This window comes from Equus caballus, chromosome 10, assembly GCF_041296265.1.
Source record: "Equus caballus isolate H_3958 breed thoroughbred chromosome 10, TB-T2T, whole genome shotgun sequence".
NCBI lineage: Eukaryota > Metazoa > Chordata > Mammalia > Perissodactyla > Equidae > Equus > Equus caballus.
In genome coordinates, this window is record NC_091693.1 from 1,562,457 (window position 1) to 1,583,803 (window position 21,347).

The window sequence follows — 21,347 nt, forward strand, 5'->3', positions numbered from 1 at the left end:
TGCACAAATAGTGAGTGTATAGCTCGATGAATTCTTGTGGATGTACACAGCCACATCACCACCACTGAGATCAAGATACAGAACAAGTGTAGGACGCAGAGTTCCCTCGGTCCCTCCCAGTCATTGCCCCACCCCAGAGGTAACTACTGTTCCAGCCGCTGTCACCCTAGTCTTGCCTTTTCTTAAACTTCAAATAAGTGGAACCGCACAGTAATAGTCTTTTGTGTCTGGCTTCTTGCACTCGCCATCACGTGAGATTCATTCCTGCTGCCACAGGTTTCACCGGTTTGTCCTTTTTCTTGTTGTGTAGTATCCCACTGAATGAACATACCAAAATTTGTCTCTCCGTTATACTATTGATGAACACGCCAGCTAGCGTATGGAACATCTAGAACTCTCCCTCTTTGCTGGCGGGAGTATAAATTGCTACAATCACCAAGGAAAACTCTGTCTTGTCTATCATTGTTCTAACTCCTTTATGGAGCATTTTCTATGAGCCAGACACTGTACTAAGTGATTCGTCTGTGTTATCTCCCTTAACCCTCACAATAATCCTCGGAAGGCGATCGCTGCCATCCGTGAAACAGCACAATCGTGCTCAACATCCTAGGGTTACTGTGAAGGCTAAGTGAGGTAACACTTTGAAGGATTTAGCCCAGAGCTGCCATTTTGGAAATGGTGTTTATGACACCTGTTATTGTTATTACTAACGGGCACAGGGCTGGGAGTTCTGGAGTCTGGGCTCCACGCCTGTCCAAGCCAACCTCAGCAAGTCGTCTCAGCAGCCTTGACCGCAGTCCCTGGAAGGTCAACCGTCTGCAAGCAGGGACCTTGTGGGGACAACACAAGGTCACACTCTTCAGTAAAACCCAGGCTCTGACTTCAAGAAGACAGTCATGGGGGGGCGGGGGCAGGGCAAGACTGAGACCGTAACCCAGGAAGGGCCTTAGCAGTGTTCAGGAGCCCTCTGCTACGTGTTTCCTCTAGAAGTGGAGTACAGAGGTGCTCTCAAGTGACTGCTGTTTCATACCCCTTTCTCTCACTAGCCCATCAGCTCCACGAGGGTTTCGTCAGCGTCTGTTTTTCAAGCATTCATTCACAAATCCGATTTAAGCGTCTCCCTTCCTCCAGGCACTATGCCAAGAGCCAGGGGATACAGTAGTGAATAAGACTGACAAGGAGAGAGAGGGACACCAGGCAAGGAAATGAAGGAGGAACAAGAGACCTATGGTGACAAGTGCTGGGAAGGAGGCACAGCAGCGCAACAAGGTGGAGAGGAACCTCTGGGGAGGTTACGTGGTCACTGAAGACCTCGACGGGAGGGACGCGTAGCCCAAGGGGGTCACAGCAGGTGACAGCAAACTCCAAGGCCCTACGGTGAGACAGGACAGGGCGTGGGGGAGGGGCTGTGCGGGAGGGGGTGGAAGGGGAGGTCTGAGAGGGGGTGAGGGCCAGTTCCTGCGGAGCCCTGTGGGCCAGCGCAGCGAGCGTGGATTTGACCGAGGCTGGCGGAAACCCGCTGTCAGCTAGAGGCCGGCGGGGAACCCCAGCGTCAGGAAGGGCTTCTGCGTTCAGGGCAGCTTGCGGGGGAGGGGCACACGCGGAAGGCGCCCGATGATTAACTGAATGAGTACGCGCCCGCCTGGGTCCACGCACGCACGTGCGCCCTGGAATAACAGCTGTTGCACAGGGGGCCCCAGGCCCCGCGGCCAGAGGCCCTGGTTCCAGGCCCAGCAGCCAGGCGCCGTGACCTTGGGCGCATCCCCGCCCCGACTCAGGGCCCGGAACCCTGCGTCCCGGGGGAGGGAGGACGCGCATGGAGGGAAGCGCGCGCGGCAGGCCGCCAGCCGGCGGGTCCCGGGCCGGCCCGCAGCCCTGCCCCGGCGGACTCCAAGGGGCGCGGACCCTCGCCGCCCGCAGTGTTTACATTCCCCCGGCGCAGGCCACGCGGCTTTCCCCCGCTCCAGCGCCGCCGACCCCGCCCCCGGCCGCGCGCGCCAGGCCGCCCAGCCCCGCCCCGCGGGTGCGCAGGCCCCGTCCCGCCCGCCCGGGCCCCTCCTGGCCCCGCCCCGCCCCGCCCGGGCCCCGCCTGGCCCCGCCCACACCGCCCAGGGCCCCGCCCATTCCCCGCCCCCGGCCCCGCCCCCGCGGCCGAGCGCCCCGGCTGGCCTGCGCGGCGGGGCGGGGCCGGGGCGGTGCGGGGCGGGCTCGCGGCCGCAGGCGGGGCGGGGCGGAGGGTGGCGGGAGGGCGCGAGGGCGGGCCGGGCCGGTTCCGCGCGCAGGAGTTTTAAATGTCCCGCTCTCGGCCGGGCGCAGGAGCAGCCGGCTCGGCCGCCCGCGCGGTGTAGGGGGCAGGCGCGGATCCGCGCGCGCCTACCGCTTCCCGCCCGGCCGCCGGCGCGTGCCGCCTACCTGCCGCGCAGAGGCTTCGGTGAGGGCCGCCGGGCGCGGGTGCGGCGGCGACGGCTCCCGGGCGCCGGGCCGCCGGGCCGCCGGGTGGGGGTGGGGCGAGGCCGGTCGTCGGGTCCCGGGCGTCAGCGCGGGGTGCCCGGCCCGGCGGCGCGGGGACGGGCCGGGGGAGGGGTGGAGGGGCGGATGGGGGCCGCCGGCCCCGAGGGAGGCGATGGGCCGGCGGGGCTCTCGGGGGGCGTGCGGGCCCCGGCCCGGGTTGGGACCCGGCATCGCGGGCTGCCGGCGGCGCCGCGGGTGACAGGCCACCCGGGCTCATCGGCCATTTTCCCGAGCGGCCGGGAGGCTCCCGCCGCCGCCGCCGCCGCCGCCGCCGCCGCCGCCCGCGCGGGAGGGGGAGGGGTGTCCTGGGCGGCCGCGGGCCCGGCCCCGCCGGCCGCTCACGCCGCTGCCCGCTCCGTGCCCCAGGCCCGAGGTCTGCCCCCGCGCCCCGCGCCATGCCGAGGGAGAGGAGGGAGAGGTGAGTGGCCGGCCGCTGGGGTGCGGCGGGGGGAGGGGCGGGCCGAGGCCGGGGGCCCCCCTGAGCTCGGTGGCACCCTGGCTCTGCAGGGATGCCCAGGAGCGGGACGGCATGAAGGAGGACAGCAGCGCGGATGTCTCTGTTCGCTCCAGGAAAAGAAAGGCAAATGTGGCCGTGGTGAGTACAAAGGGGGCGGGTGGGGAGAGCCCCCGTCTTACCTGGGTGCCTGGCTGGCTCTGCCCACGTGTTTGTTGATGGGGGCTGAGGAGGGCGGTTTGGCAGAAACGGTGCCCAAAGTCTAACGACGCTTCTCCTTCTCTCTCTCTGTGCCTGTCTTTGGGCTGTATGGGGTGTTTCCTTGGGGCGTGGGGTCGTCGGCTGATAGTTTTTGCAGGATCCGGATGAAGAAATTGCCAAAATGGACAAGACCGTGAGGAGCCAGTGCGGCCGTCAGGTAGGTCCCCTTGCCTGGTCCTGGAGTCCGCTTGCCTCCTGCTGAAGGCCTTGTCTCTAACTGTGGCCACAGTCCATATGGCTGAGCACTGCCTGTCGGTGGGCGCTGACCCCTGCTGTCTGCCAGCCTTGGCATTCCAGAAAGGTCTTGTATTCTTGACTGGCACCCCTGAGATTACAAATATGTGCTGATGTCTGGAAGAACCAGAATGGACATCACATAACTCAGTCATCTCCTTTTGCCCTTGAGGAAACAGCCTCAGTGAGAGGAAGGTAACCCAGCGTCCTCTGCAGGCCGGGCGGGGTCCTTCCTGCTTTGCCGCGGTGACCCGGGGAGGGCCCTGACACAGCTCTGTGGGTGACTGGTGATCTGAGTCTGTGTGTTCTCCCCCATTCACACCTGGGTTTCTCATGGGGCTTAAAGACCTCTCTTCACCTTCCCACCTGCTTTAGGTCAGGTTTCAAACTTTTTCCCCATTTCTGGAAATTCTTCCAGCCCATCCAGAAATTACCTACAGTGATCAGCGCTGTCTGGGGCTCGAGCGGGCCTCACCCAGAGTATTAGTGGAACGTTGTGTGTGATGCTATGTGAGTCTCAACGCATTTTTTTGTTGACTAGACCATTTCTGCTGCTCCTCCTTCATGGAGTTCCCGCCAAATTTCTTGCATGCTCACGATATCATTATAATATCAGACGTTCCTGGCAGAAAAAGCTTGTATTATCTCTCTACCTCCAGAAATGGCTGGAGACTGTAGTTATGGCTCTAGTAGGGGAAGCAGCTTATCTCCAAGCTGGCTGATCAGGCCCTCTGACCCCACCGCAGATGAAAGCTGAGCAGGAGGAGTGTTGGAGCCGAGGGCAGTGGTCCCTCCTAGGGTAGCGGTGGGCAGCACATCGCTTTGCAGGATGCTGGGCAACAGCCTTAGCAGCTGCGTCTGGGAGAGTGAATGGCTTGAGAGCAGTGGGCCACATAGTTTCATTAACAGTTGTCACTGCACATAAGACCTTAGTAATTGGCATTTCTGGGGAGGTTCCACTGAATGTTGAACAAGGGGTTGATGACTCTCCTTCATTAGAAGAAGATATCTTTCAGTCTAGGTATGGAAATAAGTGCATCCCAAGGCCTTTTCTTCTTTTTTTCTTTTTCTCCCCTTAAAAAAAAAAAAACACCAAAAAACTTCAAGCCCAGCAAGTTGATTTTTGTGGGTTTTGTAAAATGGATCTCTCCTCTGAAGTTCAAGATTGTGTACTTTCCCAATGTGCTTTGACTTGAAATTCCTAACTGAGGATCAAGCAAAGCCACCCATGTTGATTTCTTGGAGTTCTAGAGTCGTTTCTGTTCTCAGGGATGACCTGACACAGGGCCGGGGCCCCGTCCCCGACTGCAGAGAGTGGAGAGCTGTGACACAGGAGGAGCCATATCGTTCCCCTCTAGAAGGCGTTTTCATGGCCGTCCAGAGATTCATGACAGCGGTTTCCACACATTTTGTAGAGTAAATAGCTTGAAAATTATCCATCCATTTATAGAGCAGTGTCTTTTGTTATTTCTCTGTGTATACTCATGAAACTAGAATTTTGGAATAACAGAGCAGTTTTACCTATTAATTACACAGAATTTTTCTCTGGAGTTGTTGTGGTTCAGCCGAGTTCGCCAGCCTTGAGCTACTTGTAGCCGTCATGCCAAACTCCATGTTCACTGCTTCATCAAGACCACACGGAACCTTCCATGGTTCTTGCGTCAGGCCTTCCTTAATGAAAAAATACCCTTTTACCTAAAGCCCATTTAACGTAGGCATTTTGCTGTTTAACTTTTTGCATGAGACCCAACTTTTTCGTTGAAGTGGAACCCTGGACTTTCTGTTAGTTCCTTCTCGGAACGTAGTGTTGCCTAAGCTACTTCTATTCTTAATTAAAAGCGGCATAAGGAGTCGGGGTGGTTAGAAGTGGTCAAAATTGGTCTCTTGCTGTTATCCCATTCCTTCCTAAAGGCACACTGATCTTGCCTCCTTTGAAACATGGTTTACACTCAAGTTGAAGGCCATGGACGTCATTATTCTGCTTCATACACTGGTTCCTAAAAAGGTCAACCTTAGGGACCGTCTGTCTGCTCGTGGTCTACCTGGTTTGTCTGGGAACTGTGCTGGGAACGGCTCCCAGTTTGTCTGCAAAGGTGTGCTCAGCTATTTCGGTCATCTGGCTGTAGAGGGTGGCACCAACTTCTGCTTTCAAAACGAGAATTCGTTCTTGAATGAAGAGCCACTTTTGTAATGTGACCCTTTTTGGGTCAAGGAAATGCTACCAGCACGTGTTACTAGGACTAGAAGAGGAGGTGGCCCTTCTGGAACGGCTGTCGGCTGTCGTGGTTAATTTGCATGCCAGTTCTTTGCACGTTGATGGAGGAGAGCTCTTCTCAGGACGCTGACAGTGCTCTGGCTGCCTCTGAAAGTGGCCGCGTGCCGGGACAGCCACCCCGTGCCGGGACAGCCACCCCGTGCCAGATCTTCCAGGTCGTGCGCCGTCCCAGTCTCCATGTCCGATCATAGACATCTCGGTGGTCTCCTTGCTTCTCTAGTCAGCATGAGTGATCTCTCTGCTCTTAACAAATGCCAAGACGCGGGGACTTTCACAGGACCCCCACGCTGGGGGCATTGTCACCTGCCAAACCTTCAGCAAAGTCACTATTTTATGTTGTAAAAATCAAGCATAGGCTCCTTTTTAGTGTAGGATGATAACTTTAAAAAGAAAATCTAAATGGCAAAATAACCTTAGTATTTTCCAAATATTGAAAATTGAATAAAATTAAGTATCTGGAATCAGTAAAAAAAACCATATTGTTTTGGTTTTTAATGGTGGTCTGTTCACTTATCAGTTATTGGAGTCTTACTCTGTGCAAGGCGTCAAGGGGCGGGATGCAAAGGTCTTCAGGAGTGCCCAGGCTCTGTGTCCACAGACTTCTTAGTGTCACCGGTGACCATGGCTTGATTTGGTTTTAACTGGGCAGATACTTTTTATCGTCTTGCGTTAAGGAAAACAAAAGGTCTCCATTATGTAGTATATTTGGCTAGTCCTGCAACCAAAGGACGATGTCACATTTGATGGGTTTTCGTTTTAAAATGGAGAGACTTTAATTATAGATGGCAATCAATTTACATTTTTGAGTTTTTTATACTTGTGAGTGTGGAGTGCTTGTGTAAGTACTTTCATTGGAAATCTTATCTTCTACTGTTAAGACATTTTAGTAGATTAGTTGTACTTGTTAAAAAACAAACCTCTGAATTGTGACCAAGTCGTGCCACAGTGCAGCTCAGGAGTCCCCGTGCCCCGTCTCACTGAGCCGCCGGTGGGGCTGTGTTCTTTTGGTGACGTAACAGCTGCTGCGCTTTGTCGAGCCTCTTGCGTCCGTTTTGCTGCTCAGCACCTCATGTGAGAGCGACGATGTGGCAGATGAGAAGCTCCTGGCTTTGTAGTTTCTTAGGTACTTACTGCGTAGACTCCTAAGCTGGCGGCAGAAATGAGATGCCAGTTGGAGTCAGGACTGCGGCTTTGTCTCATCCGTGCATCTCCATCTTACGTTAGGCCTAGAGGTGACCGTCCACGCTGAAGACTTCTCCTGTTTTACGGGCTGTTCCACAAATCAGTGCATTTGAAAACAGCTTGTTTACATCAAACGTTTAAAAATATGTTTTTCTTCTGCAGTCGTGGGACAGTAACGCAGTCTGTGAAAACCCCTGCTCCTTGATTCCCACACCGGACAAAGAAGAGGACGAGCTGGTGTACCCCAACTGTGGGCCTCAGAGCATCGCACCGTCTCGAGCCTCGCCACTGCCTGTGCTGAAGTGAGTGCTGCCGTGCGCCCCACGCCTCCTGCTCCGTGCCCGCTCCCCCAGTGTGGACGCACACCAGGCCCTCTGCGTCTCCTGCTCCGTGCCCGCTCCCCCAGTGTGGACGCACACCATGCGCCTCTGCATCTCCTGCTCCGTGCCCACTCCCCCAGTGTGGACGCACACCAGGCCCTCTGCGTCTCCTGCTCCGTGCCCGCTCCCCCAGTGTGGACGCACACCAGGCCCTCTGCGTCTCCTGGTCTGATCCCACTCCCCCAGTGTGGACACACACCACCATGCGCCTCTACATCTCCTGCTCCGTGCCCACTCCCCCAGTGTGGACACACACTGACACCTGTCTTTGCTTTTCCGCTCGGTTTTGTGTTTTTGTAGCTGGGCAAACAGAGAGGAGGTTTGGAAAATCATGTTAAACAAGGAAAAGACGTACTTAAGGGATAAGCACTTCCTGCAGCGGCACCCTCTTCTGCAGCCTAAAATGCGAGCAGTTCTTCTGGACTGGTTAATGGAGGTGAGCGGTCTTCCTGTTAACCGGAAGCATCGACCGTTTCTAGCGTCTTCGGTGCTGTTGTGATCTCCGTGTGCGATTCCACTGACACGCTGTGTCTCTGAAGCTGGTCTGTGACCCTGTGGTCTAACTTTTTGGTTTGCATACTTCCTTCAAAGAGTTTTTGAAATCTCTTTACCCCTTAGACACTTTTAAGTTGGCATCTAATTGTTTTCATCACAGTTTGGATAGTTGCAGAGGTTGTATTTTGCAGTAACTGTAAAAGTTGCTATTTGGTCTTCGTTGATTAGGCTGCTTCTAAATGTATCCAGTGGAACGAGAACTGTTTGACAGTTGCTGTCACAAGCTTTAGAAATAGCCGAACGAGCTTATTTTAACAGTCAGAAATCCATACGTTGTTCCTCTTTAACTCCTTGGAGTCTATTTCTTTTTCCCCACAGAATTTTATCCTAGCAAAATATATGGTGTAAGTCTTATCGATCGCGTCATCACACTTCTCTGCGAGCATTGATCAAAACCACAAGTGTGGCATGCCAGGATGACAGCGGTTCAACAAAAAGCGATGCCGCAAGGGCAGTGCGCCTCTTTCTGGGAGGAGCTGGGGGTGACTCAGGTTCCGGACACTGAGCTCTCGGTGGAGAAGTGGGGGGCTTCCTTCTGTGGCGTGGAGACCCCTGAGGCTGCTCCGTTTTAGGAAGGAGTACACCTGGAAGCAGGGTGTCTGAGTACCCCCTTAAACCAGCTGTGCGTGCCCCCAGTGGGAGGTCTGCATTCACAGGGGTGTGTGCACCCTGCTGCTGCCCGTCCCAGACTCAGACCCTGCGGCCACTTCCATCTGTGTGCCTTAGGCAGGCAGGTCACCTAGCGTGGAGGCTTGGCTTTCTCATCTGTAATACTTTCTGGCAATACTTTCCTTGCAGAGTTTGTGTGGATTAGAAATAGTGTATATGCAGTGCACCTTACATAGTAGGCAAGAAAAGATAGCTGTTTTTATCATTTTTAGTTTGCTTTTCTTCATCGGCCCCTGAAAACGTCAGCATTTTACGTACTGAATTCTTTGGCAGGCCTGCTTAAAACTACCGGCCTTGCAGTTGCCCGCCACAGACCCGCACGGCGCTGGCCCCTGCGCCCTGGGGAGCGCTGTGTAGCCCCTTGAAGCAGCAGCTGCAGACTCTCGGGTTCTGTTTGATCAGTGCAGTTGATGCCGCATACTCGGAAGGACCGTTTATCTCTGATAGTCAATCAGGAGTCACGTAATAGCTTTGGAAGGAGAGGAAAGAATGGTAACTGTTAATGTCTTCGGCGGGACAAGACTGGAGTCCCCAGCTCTCAGGCAGCCTTGTCTGCAGTGAGCTTTCGTTCCTCAGGCCTGGTCCAGCCGAGAAGTCCGTCGGCGAGAAGGATCTGCGTGCCCGACCGTGAGCTGGTGAAACAGGCCCGAGTGTGTTCCTTCGAGAACAGAGGCTCCAGTTTCACTTCTGATCAGATTGTAGTTGTGTTATTTATAAAAACTGGCTGGAAATACGAGTCAACCTAGACTTCAGAAATACTCTTTGGTGATTGATGGAATTTTCTACGAATACACTGTTTGTCGTGTCTCCACCTTTTCTGCTCATTCACTCCATGAATTGCACTTGTGTGGATGTCCCGTTTAGGAACCGCTGTCTCATATGCATAATCAGACGTTCGATGGTGGTGATGTGCAGAGGTGCAGTGTTTCCTTGGTCCTTTCCGCTCCCACGGGCGCTGTTTCACCATCCTCAGCGGTCCTGTGCGGTGGGCAGGGCAGGAGGGTCCTCATTTTATACGTGGAGATAATCTGATAAACGGGTTTGTCCAAGTGAGAGCCTGAGCCGGAACCTGACGGCCGAGTCTTTGTGAAATCTTTTTAAAACAGCTTTTGCCTCTTGTGATGAACAGGCCAACAGTGTTTGGATATGTCGTAATCTTTAAATAAATGTGTGTTCCAGCTCTCAAAATTTCATACTGATATTGCCCCATTATGAAGAAATATGTTAGTTCTTTCCTCGAGTCGTAATGAAACTTATACAAGAGGGTATCATTCTTTGAGAAAATTCATAGTTTTGCGTGAAAATGCTGCGTTTACCATGCTGTGAACAAATCTTTCTCCCCTGGCCTCTGGACAGTGATCTTATTAAGATACAGCCCACAGAACACTGACTCTGTCCATCTGAGCCCCAGTTCTGCCCTGTGCCTGTGATCGGGGCCAGGCAAGGTGACCATCCCTGCAGAGAAGCAAAGTTCTCCTTGATTTGGTTATCTCGCCCTTCACCAAAACTCATAGCAAGTTTTTGTCTTTCTCTTTTCCTCAGGTAACTGCTCTGAAACTTACTCACTGTTTTTCAGGTGTGTGAAGTCTATAAGCTTCACAGAGAGACGTTTTACTTGGCACAGGATTTCTTTGATCGATATATGGCAACACAACAAAATGTTGTAAAAACACTTCTACAGCTTATTGGGATTTCATCTTTATTTATTGCTGCCAAACTTGAGGTAAATAATTTTCAAATATTTGTTATGCTGTTTCCTTTTTCTTTTTTGAGGAAGATTAGCCCTGTGCTAACATCTGCTGCCAATCCTCCTCTGGTTTTTTTTTTTTTTTTTTTTGCTGAGGCAGACTGGCCCTGAGCTAACATCCATGCCCATCTTCCTCTACTTTATATGTGGGATGCCTGCCACAGCATGGCTCGACAAGCGGTGCGTAGGTCCGCACCCGGGATCTGAATCGGTGAACCCCAGGCCGGCAAAGCGGAACGTGTGAACTTAACTGCTCGACCACTGGGCCGGCCCCAACGCATGTTGTTTCTTGAGCTTCAGTGAGATTAGGGGAAGAGGTCAACTCTTTGTCTATAATACATATTCTAAATTTTTCTAACTTGAGGCCTCCAAAGTTAAGACACATGCAAAAAAGGGTAGAAGTTAACCAAGCAAGAGAGGTAGTGAGTGTATAAAACGCTTAGATTAATGTAGTTACTTTAAGCAAAGAAATTGAACTTTGACCTAAAAGGATTAAAATTTTGGTGTGATTAGAAGGGCGGATGGACCCAACTTTCAAACCTGTTGCTAAATGAATTGAAAAGATGAAAATGTCAAAAACATCCCCAATGAGTAAAGATTTTATGACTTTTTTTATTCAACGTATTTATGTATGTATTGTGGGGTGGCTGTTTCATTTCTTTTCACGATTACACCTTTTGAACCACTGGAGCGGCTCCTGTCTATGTCCCATCGGTGTACCCTCTCCCTTTCCTTCCATGCCAACATACTATGAAGAGTAACTTTGGATGTCCATTATCAGCTAAAGCTATTGCAGACTCGTTTTTGCTAGTAGCATCTTCCTTTTGTTTCCTTTTAGGAAATCTATCCTCCGAAGTTGCACCAGTTTGCTTATGTTACGGACGGGGCCTGCTCAGGAGCCGAGATTCTCACCATGGAGCTGATCATTATGAAGGTGTGTCCCAGGCCGGCTGCTGCTGCTCACGTGGCACAGTGCCTTCCCCTGCTGAGTGCGGGTGCGCCGGGCGCGCTGTCTCCAGCCGCACACGCTGTGGCCTGGAGCACGGCTGCATTTTGAAATCCAGTGGAGGACAGAGGGGAGCAGATATGCCTTTTTCTGCCTTCAACCACTGGTCTGTTTTCTCTGTTCTCCCGTAGGCGCTCAAGTGGCGGCTGAGCCCCCTGACCATCGTGTCCTGGCTGAACGTGTACATGCAGGTCGCATATCTGAACGACTTGTACGAAGTGCTGCTCCCACAGTACCCCCAGCAGGTCTTCATACAGATCGCAGAGGTGAGTGGCTCCGTCTTCTCCTGGGGTGCCTGCCCCGCCGCTAGATTGAGTCACCCTGGGAGCGGGTGGCGGCCGCCATTCCAGTGTTCTGTTCTTCTCCACAGCTTTTAGATCTCTGTGTTCTGGATGTCGGCTGCCTTGAGTTCTCCTATGGTGTGCTCGCTGCTTCTGCCTTGTATCATTTCTCTTCATCTGAATTGATGCAAAGGGTTTCTGGTAGGTCAGCTCTCCGGGGCCTTCACAAGGTGCACAAGACGTGGGAACCGATTGTCGGCCTCAGAGTGAGCCTACGATTGCCTTCACTGCAGGGTACCAGTGGTGCGACATAGAGAAATGTGTCAAGTGGATGGTCCCATTTGCCATGGTGATAAGGGAGACGGGAAGTTCCAAACTGAAGCACTTCCGGGGCGTGCCTGCCGAAGACGCACACAACATCCAGACCCACCTCAACAGCTTGGATTTGCTGGTCAGTGCTGTTTCTTGTTTGCCGTGGGATTCCGCAGACTGCCTGCGTGGCCTCTTCACTGTCCTTCGGGCCGGCTCCAGATAGCCGAGAAAGACTCCAGTTCCTTGAAAAAGAAAAATTATGGTCAATAGATGTTGTGTCTAATTATTGTGTAGACCGGAGACTTTTAGATTGTTCTTGGCTATTTTTCCCCCTTCTTCACCTCCATAGGAACAAAGCACTCAGTAAGTGCAGCCCAGAGCATATGTTCTTCCATTTTAATATTCCTCGCTTTTCTTCTTGTCAACAGGACAAAGCCCAAGCAAAGAAAGCCATATTGTCTGAACAAAATAGGATTTCTCCTCCCCCCACGGGGGTCCTCACCCCCCCACAGAGCAGTAAGAAGCAGAGCAGTGGGCAGGGGACGGTGTGACCACAGCCGCATCCTCCACCAAAGACAGTGGTGCGGAAGCGCCTGCGCCAAGCTCTCGCCTGTCTTCGAGCATCAGCTTTTACAGATATTTACGTGGAAGGGCTTTTCTCTTCGGCAGCAGAAGCGTTTCCGTGGACGGCGTCGGACGGGGGAAGTGTTTTTATTGAGTGCGTAGATTTTTTAATGAGTGGGTCAAGGACACCAGCCACCTCCAGATCCCCAGCGGGTGCTCCAGATGCTGCTATGGAGGCTGATGCTTGACTCGATTGACCGTTCACACAAACAGCAAAGGCTTGAAGTTGAGGAGGCCATGGTGCTGGTGGGTGCTGGTGGTTGGGTGTTCTGGGTTGTGTCGTTTTAAGTGGAGCAGGTGGCTGTGACGTCATGATGCGGAGCCCGCGATCAGCTGTGCTGGTGCCTGCCCTTTCACACTATCAGTTGACTACGTACAACGCCTTTTATGAACTATTGTTTGTAAGTGCTGCTACGTCTATCCGTTTTTTAATAAAGATAACACTGTCTTTGAGACAGCTGGTTTTATGAGCTGTGTCTGGTATTTAAGGTAGAAGTCAGCTTTGAAAGTGGCTATCTCAAGCTCTCTTTTTTAACTTCATGCTTTTTGAAGCTCAACCCTTTCAAGCAAATACATTTAAAAAAAAAGCTTTGGAAATGAGCTTCAGCTGCGTCCTTGCATGCCTCCTGAGGGCCCCTGAGCTGGGAATGAGGCTTCGTTTGGCATTTCTCCCACAATGCCCTGCGCAGTGGCCACTCAGTTCGGGCTCCCTGGCTGGCGATGGCAGTGGTGGTGAACTCACGTCTGCATCCAAGAGGATTTTTAGGTAGAATTTCTTTCTGAGGACAGGTCAAAGGTCATAAAAAACTCTGTAATTAGTGTTAATATTCTTTTCATCCTTACCCCAATTTTTTTTTTTTAAAGATTGGCACCTGGGCTAACAACTGTTGCCAATCTTTTTTTTCTACTTTATCTCCCCAAACCCCCCCGTACATAGTTGTATATCTTAGTTGCAGGTCCTTCTAGTTGTGGGATGTGGGACGCCGCCTCAACGTGGCCTGACGAGCGGTGCCATGTCCGCGCCCAGGATCCAAACCCTGGGCCGCCTCAGCGGAGCGCGTGAACTTAACCACTCGGCCACGGAGCCGGCCCCAATCCTTACCCAAATCTTAACCTGAAGATTTTTGTTTGAAGAACTTGTTAACATAGCATGGCAGCCTAAAACTATACTTGGAAGAAGAAAATGCAAAGTATACGTAGCTCAAGGCCATGATGCCGGTACACGGTCTGTTCCCTGACCCTGGATGGAATCCCAGGTGCCTTCCTGGTGGAGGAGGTCACTAGCCACTTGAAGGCTGCGTGTGTAGTTCATCTCGCATTGTGTTGAGCGTCCTCGAGGTGGCGGCCTTGTTAAATCTTCCGTTTCACTTTCTCACGATGCTCTGGCCTGTGTATGGGTTCATAAGAGGGAGGGTCAATGAGCAAATAAATACCACTTATTTTCAGCTTGATATTTTACCGTGTTTTGCAAAATCTGAAGCAGGAAGAAAAACAGCCATTTGACATCTGTACCATATGTATATCAAGTTGGAGAGAGACCCTACTTTTTCCCATTGTGGCATTACAGTTCTGGCAAGTTTTAATACGCTTTCCCTAATCAATACATTATAGAGCCACATGTGATGGTGTTTAATCAGATGGTGCTCCTAGCGTCTCAGGAAGAGATGCTCTTGCTCTACAATGCGGTGAATTTTATTTGTTTATTTTTTTAATTTATTTTTGAGGAAATTAGCCCTGAGCTAACTGCTGCCAATCCTCCCCTTTTTGCTGAGGAAGACTGGCCCTGAGCTAACATCCGTGCCCATCTTCCTCCACTTTATATGTGGGACACCTACCACAGCATGGCTTGCCAAGCTGTGCCATGTCCGCACCCGGGATCCGAACCGGCGAACCCCGGGCCGCCGAAGTGGAACGTGCACACTTAACTGCTGCACTACCAGCCCTGCCCCTATGCAGTGAATTTTAAATGGCGATCATTTGCAAGTGACTTGTTGGAAAAATCCTAAAAAACGGTTAGTCTACATTTGGCATTTTCTATGCAAAAATATGGCACTGAAACATTTCTATTTTCAAAGTCGTATTATAAGTTTGAGAGCTTGATAAATGTGGGGTAACACTGGTCTGAAAGCATGTTGGGGGTAGATGCTAATTTGTGGGTTGTTTGGCAAGCCATGCTGGAGCAGAATGTTATGACCATGCTGAAGTGAGCGCCTCTCTGTAAAATCGCGGGCTGCTTGCCACAGGCGGCTCCTATCATCTGCACTCATGGGAAGGAGCAGTCCCGGTGGGTCACTGGAGTCCACGGTGATCAGTATTTTCTGTGGCTCAGCCAGAAACCCTAAGAGCCACTAGCAAGGACAAGCAAGCTTCCCTTCTTAAGGGAGCTTCCCCATCTGCCAGCAGTGGGTACATCAGTGGCCCCTCGCTGTGTACCCATTTGCCAAGGCATTTTTGTTCTCAATTCAGCTAAGACCAGCTGAGGCTGGGTAATACCAAACAGGCACCAGGGGTGAGGATGGCAGCTGTGGTCCACCTGGGGGAACAAACGCTCTGAGGCAGAGATGCGTCAGCCGGAAGGACGGAGGAGGGAGGGGATGTGTGCCCTTAGTCTAACTTCTTGCGTCGGAGGTGCAGAAACAGTACCTCATCGAGCAACCCTGAAGGCTGACGGGATTGTGGTCGAGCACACCACATCCTCCTGTCACACCCAGCTCACCCTTCACTTGCGGGACCTCACCAGAGTTGCTCTGGTGTCCCTGTCCCCATGCCTGAGGAAGAACACTGGTCTTCAGTGGTGGTGCAGAGGGTTTTCTGACGCCGTCTTCCTCGTGTGGAACTTGGACGCCTTATTGTTTGTGGAGGCCGTTTCATGCCAAGTGGATGATAAACAAAGCTGGGGTTCACGCTGCCTTTAGCTCCTGAAGCAGAGAAGTAATGCTGGGGAGCCCTCTCAGACCCGGAGTGCAGCGCGAGACACGTCTAGGCTCTAGCTCAGACACAAACGGGATTGGAGCTTATTCGGGCCAAATCAGGCTCCAGCTCAGAGCCGGGATGGAAGAGAAATCAAATCCGCTCGTGTCTAGTCACATTTACCCAGCCGTGCGTGTTCCTACCACACATTCAACATTTTGAAATTCAAATCACATTTATACCTTGGACATTGTTGGAAGACTATTTTTATCCCTGCTGTAATCATCTAATTTGCTGATTACAGGTCTCAAATTGCCACAGAGAACTCAATTTTTGAAAGAATTGTCCTGTTTGATCAAATATGTTATTCAAGCGATGCAGTCATTTGTTCCACAAGGTTACCTGCCAGGCAGAGCTAACCAGGAGTAATAGCGTTAGAAGCCTATACTTAACATCAAGCATGAGCTAATCCGCCTGTGACAACGGGGTCTTAAATATAATTTGCGGCTGATACTTCAGTTCCTGCACTGACAGACAATTGCTTTTTGTACTCAGTGGGCATAGATTTTTCCTACCTCGTCCCAATTCCAAATTTAACTCCGAAAGACTCCTATGTGCTCAGTTTCACAGGCTTACCAGGTACTGTTTCCTGGGAGCCTCAGACACGCGGGCAACGCTATCCTTTCTTGAATAAATGCCCCCCGCCCCACCTTTAAACCATCTTCCTGATCAATACCAACACCAAAAATAGTGTAGCGTCTGACTAGGCAGCGAGGTTCAAGTCTGATGCTGGCTCCTCTGGCACGATGCATGAGATGCCCTCACTCTCGGGCCCCTACCGTGTGCCGGGCACTGCAAGTCCCGGAGAGAAAAGCACAGGGTGTAGCTGGAGGGCTCAGGCGAGCCCAGCGGGGAGGTGGCCAGCTGGATGCCGGCAGGGCAGCAGTGGGAACAGGCCAGTGAGAGGAGGAGCAGCACTTCTGCTCGGGGGGCTGTCAAGTCCTCCCCAGCAGCCAGCCAAGGGTGGTCACAGATGGGGTGGAGGAAGGAGGGAGATGAGGCAGAAGAGGTGAAGAACCACATCACAAAGGGCTTCTGCATGTCGACGTTGCAGGCGGCAGGGAGCCAGTGTTTATGCCTTTGGAGGCAGAGGTTAAGGAAACAAGCCCAGAGCTGTGACTCCTGGAGCAGCAGGAGAATGACTGTGCAGTACCTGGGGGCAGGAAGGAAGGCGCCTGGGCATCGACGGTCACTTCTGAGCGGCCCCGCCTGAGCGCCTGCCCCCATCGCTCCTCAGGCCACAGCGATTTCTGCCCCTGCACCTCCGTCTGGCCACCCCGCTGCAGCCAGGCCCGCCCGCAGCTCTCCTCCTGCAGGAGACCATCCTGTCTTTGGCCTGCACTGAGGTCATTTCTTCATGGGCTCCAGAGGCAGTTACCTGGAGCTGGGACCGGCTCTGCCACTTCCCAGTGTCCTGTTCCGCCTCTGCAAGCCTAGCGATTCTCCGCTGTGAAATAGGGATGATAACAGCAGTTTTTACCCCATAAAATTCAGGGGGACAAAATGGGTAACATATTTAAAAATTAGCATAGTGCCTGCACATTAAAAAGAAACAATAAATGATGGGGGCCATCGCTATTATTTCCGCTGCTGCTGGTGACACTAAGGCTGTCCTGTGAGCATTTAGAATGGAAGGCATGTCCTCGCCCCAGCAGGCCGAGGCCCTGGCAGGGAGGCTGAGAGCAGGGCTTCCTGCGCGTGCACACAGTCCAGAGCAGTAGAGGCCCCAGGGACACGTGGCACCTGCTTGGGGCTGCCCTTAGAGTCTCCTCCCCCTCGGCCTGCCCCTCGCCGTCCTCAGGATTCAGCCCCATCTCTCTCCTCCCCTTCCTGGGCAGCCTCCTTGGAAGTGTCATATACACCTCCTGTGCCTCCTCTTTCAGGGGCTTCTGTCCCCACGAACCACACACTGCCTTTGCCAAAGCCGCTCAAGATGGCCACGTGGCAACCTGACTGCTCCCTTTAGCCCCCATCCCACCGGGCATCTCCGTGCCACACACAGCGCTGTTCACCTCGCTTCCCTCCAGAAACTCTCACCTCTCTTGACTTCTCCCCTCGACGCCCCCGCCTCCCCCGCCACAGACCAGGTATCATTCCTCCCAGGACCCTTCTCTGCTCAGCGTGAGGTCCCACCACACATCCCCAGCCCAGCCCGCTTGCCCTGGCTTCACACCTGCAGAACCACCTGCCTGAGGCCTCCTCCACCCGGGCTTCTCTTCACGGCAACACGCACTTCATCTTGTAGGGAAATTCCTCATTTCTCCTTCCCTTGTTAACACTCTTAGGAAAAATGGGAACCAGCAATACACAAGGAACATATGGAAACCACTCAATTCACAGGTCATCAGGGAAATGCAAAATACAGTGAGATCAGGTCACACCCACCAGACTGGCAAAAAATTTTAAGTGCAGAAAATAATACAATGACTATCTGTGGACCTGTCACCCAGATTTGCAAATTGGCTTCACATAATTTTTTTTTTTAAGGATTACAATATTATAGACACAGTTGAAGGCCCCCTCGTCTCCCTCCCTAGTCCCACGGTCTTTCTTCCTCCTTAGAGGAAACCACCACCTTGAGGTCAATGTGGATGATTCCCAAACACATTCCTAGACTTTTATCATTTATATTTGGATAGATAAGCAATAGATTTACAGAAAACACTGCTTTGGATGTTTTAAAAATTCACATAAATGGAATCAAACCTTACATATCATAATACCACTTCCTATTTTCTTTTGACGTTATTTTCAAGATTTGCCCACGTTGATACCTGTAGGGTTGGGTTTATCCATTTTTAACTGTGGTACATTTTTCTCTTGTGTGAATACGCCACAGTATATATATTCCCCCCCATGGGGGTCCAAAGTAGGTTTGCAATTTTATCACCATCACAAACAATGCTGCAATCAACTTCTTACGCACACGTGTGCCACGTGTGTGAATTCCCCCAGGGCTCATTCCCAGTCACGGAACTGCTATGTCCAAGAGCACGTGCTTTTGCAACTTTGCTGGACACGGTCAGCTAAGCTAACTGATGCCCCCAGCTGAGGAGCGTGAGGGTCCTCTCTCCCGAGGTGCTCCAGCACTTGGTAGCACTGTCTTTTCCTCCCATTAAAACTGCTATTATTTAACTTTATTGGGTTTTCTCTGATGACAGAAGTGTAGCATGTTTATTAAAATAAGTTAGAATACTATGAACACGTATGACATAAAAAGCGAAAATCCCCCAGAGATGCCGTTCTTAACGGTCTTGGTGTTAAAACAGTGTACATGGCTCTAGAATTTTTTCTACGCATACACCAACACATGAATAAATCAAAATATTTGCTGTTTTTCTACAGGGCTATTTCATCCCATTGTAGCATCTCTAAGTAGCTTAAAACACACACAAACTCATTCCCTCGCCGCTTCTACTTTTCAGTGAGTGCCTGCCAATCAACACTTCATTGCTCAGCACATCATCTCAGGGCCTGGCTCACAGTAGGGCGCACTGAATACCCGCTCGGTGAACGGGCTCTGCTCCGGGGTAGACGGGCCCATTCTTACATGTGTGGTCACTGTCAAGTCTCTTATTTTTCCATGCCCAGAAGAATATAGGGGATCATCTACTTGCAAAAGTGCAAAATTAAGATCTAAAAGCAAGACATTAACAAGAATGAGTCAGGCCCTGTCTCTCTTTTAGTGCTTTTCTGAGCAAAGGAGCCACACACCACTGAATTCCAATTCGGGGAAGGGCTACAAGGGTGAGGTGTCTCCCAACAGCCCGGGCTCCAAGGCCGCACCAGAGAGCATTCCCCCAGGACTGTGAGGAACCAGCCTAGCGGCGCCAGCTCTTCCATAAAAGAAAACAAAATCCAAAGTTAGTATATGCCAGCAGTCACAGCCCGAGTCATCCAGAAAGTTCTGTGTCCCTCTTGCTAAGCAGCTGACCAAGCTGTCTCTGGTTACAGACAAGTCATGAGCATGCAGTCTGTGTGAGAGGATGGCCCAGCCGCAGCGCTGCCCTGATGTTCTGGGTCCTCGCCCCTCCCCGAGGCGGGCATGCCAGTGCCGGGCGAAGGAGAGGCTGCACCCTGGGGCTGCAGGTCTCCTGCTACCATGGGGTTTTGTTGTGTTGGGGTGAGCTGGCACACAGATGCGGCTCCCAGCTCCGGGTGGCCGGTGGCAGGGCCCCGTCTGCAGAGACCCAGCGTCCCCCGACTCCCACCCGGTTCCGGCACCACCGGCTGGCCGGCGCTGCCAATCTTCATCCCGGCGCTGCCCGTCTCCTCGGGAACACAACTACCTCTTGTACCCCTGACTCTACCAAAAGTAGGAAACCAGTATAGATCAAGAAAGTGAAAGGCGTCAGGAAAAGTGGCAGAGTGAGCACACTTCTTCCCGCAGTGCAGAAAGTTTGCACACGGTGAACACGAAGGACAGTCTCAGTGCCACAGACATGTGACTGCCTGCCTCCCACGGGTGTCGGAGTCTCAGATTCCCAGACTAGTGTGGAGTCTCGGCCATCGCCCCAAGCTCTGTGGGGCTTTCAGCTCATCCCTTACCTACTCTGAGCCTCAGTTTCCTCATCTGCCTGGGGTGGGGAGGCCTCAGCATGCTCCCTCGGCGGGTACCAGGCTGAAGCCCAGCCTCCAGGGGGTGGAGAGTTGCTCTCTGTCTCTCTTCAACTCAGTCCTCCAGGTGGTGATGACAGACCGAGCTCTGGTGTTTTTGGGTTTGCAGTCACACTGTAGGGAGCACACCTGCTTCCTGCCATGCAAAGGAGGTCTCGTTTCTCTAGATGTCGGCAGGGATCGGGGCAAGGGCGGCGGGGGCAGGGCAGAAGTCAGGCGGGCGAGCAGGTGGGCTGGATGCCTGCCAGGGGCTGAGAGCTGCCCCACCGCCACCTGGTCCTCCAGGCCTCCTGGAGACCCCCAGGGTGTCCTTTGACCTTCAGCCCAACCAGGGCACGTCAAGACCAGAGGTGGGACAGGTGTGATTCCAGAGCTGCTGCCTGCTGGGTGGCCCTGGACGTGGTCCTGGGTGGGATGGACCTTGGCCACCCTGGGAAGCCTCAGTCTTGGGGCGGGCTCCGTTCTTCCTTGAATGGAAGCCTGCCCTGCGCTGCTGGGAAACCTTCTCTCTTATTCTGCCCTGTGATGGAGAAAACTGAGGCATCTGAAGACAACCTGCCACAGACAAATGAGCTTCTAGATCTCAGGAGTGATGTTCCACGCTATTCATTTTAGCCCTGTCCAGGGTGGCTGAGAGATGCCCATCTGTGGGTGAGACAGATGCAGATGCCCACACAGACTTCACAGGAAGCACAAAGGGCAGGCGGGGCAGGTTCTACTAATTAGATTTCTTTTATCCTCGTAACAATGGCATGTCAGTAATCTACACTGAATGTGCCCAACTGATGCTAATGATTTCATCCTTTTGTTTCTGCTTAAAAACAAAGGTCTGTCTGCCCGAGCTCGTCAGCCCCAGAGGGAGCCTGGAGCCCAGCAAGGCCCTGGAAGCCGTCTGGACCCGCCCTCTGCCATTTTTGTACCCTGGCTCTTCCTGGTGATGCCAACACAGTCCAGCCTGGCAGGGGCCATTTGCTGTGTCCCCAGGCCCTGGCCCCACCCTTCTCCATTGTGCTTTGCCCTAATCCCTGGTAAGGTGCTCAGACATGGGTAAAGAGTCCTCTGGGTGGAGTGACAGGCAGAGGGCGTGTTTGCAGAAGTTCTTCAGAACGAAGGACCCCTCTTGATGCACCCCAAATCATAATCCTCACCTAAAGATTCTTTCCGAAGAAAGAAAAAAAATAATAGGTTATGGGTTGCTTTCTTCCCACAATCCCTGTCTATTATTATTGGATTTCATTTTCATTATTCGGCATAAGTTAGAAGAGGGTG

The 21,347-nt window shown here is 52.5% G+C and overlaps 1 protein-coding gene and 2 long non-coding RNA genes across 3 annotated transcripts in view; 1 reads left to right on the forward strand and 2 right to left on the reverse strand.

Annotated features, from left to right (window-relative positions):
- Positions 1–3,504, reverse strand: part of LOC138915687 (uncharacterized) — a 45,854-nt gene extending 42,350 nt beyond the window's left edge. The window contains exon 1 of the long non-coding RNA XR_011421796.1: positions 3,148–3,504. This is a non-coding gene — a long non-coding RNA (uncharacterized lncRNA). The remainder of the gene's footprint in view (positions 1–3,147) is intronic.
- CCNE1 (cyclin E1) lies at positions 2,248–12,958 on the forward strand. The gene is made up of 12 exons (XM_023649459.2): positions 2,248–2,431; positions 2,878–2,929; positions 3,019–3,106; positions 3,315–3,383; positions 7,080–7,219; positions 7,598–7,733; positions 10,098–10,244; positions 11,107–11,202; positions 11,406–11,540; positions 11,645–11,756; positions 11,849–12,006; positions 12,296–12,958. The coding sequence occupies exons 2-12, from the start codon at positions 2,907–2,909 to the stop codon at positions 12,416–12,418; spliced, it is 1,227 nt and encodes a 408-aa protein (XP_023505227.1). The 5' UTR covers positions 2,248–2,431; positions 2,878–2,906; the 3' UTR covers positions 12,419–12,958.
- LOC138915685 (uncharacterized) lies at positions 11,974–20,150 on the reverse strand. Its single transcript, XR_011421793.1, has 3 exons — positions 20,010–20,150; positions 12,512–13,878; positions 11,974–12,109 (listed from the first exon to the last, which is right to left on the reverse strand). It is a non-coding gene; the product is annotated as an uncharacterized lncRNA (long non-coding RNA).
- Between the last annotated feature and the right edge of the window lie 1,197 nt (positions 20,151–21,347).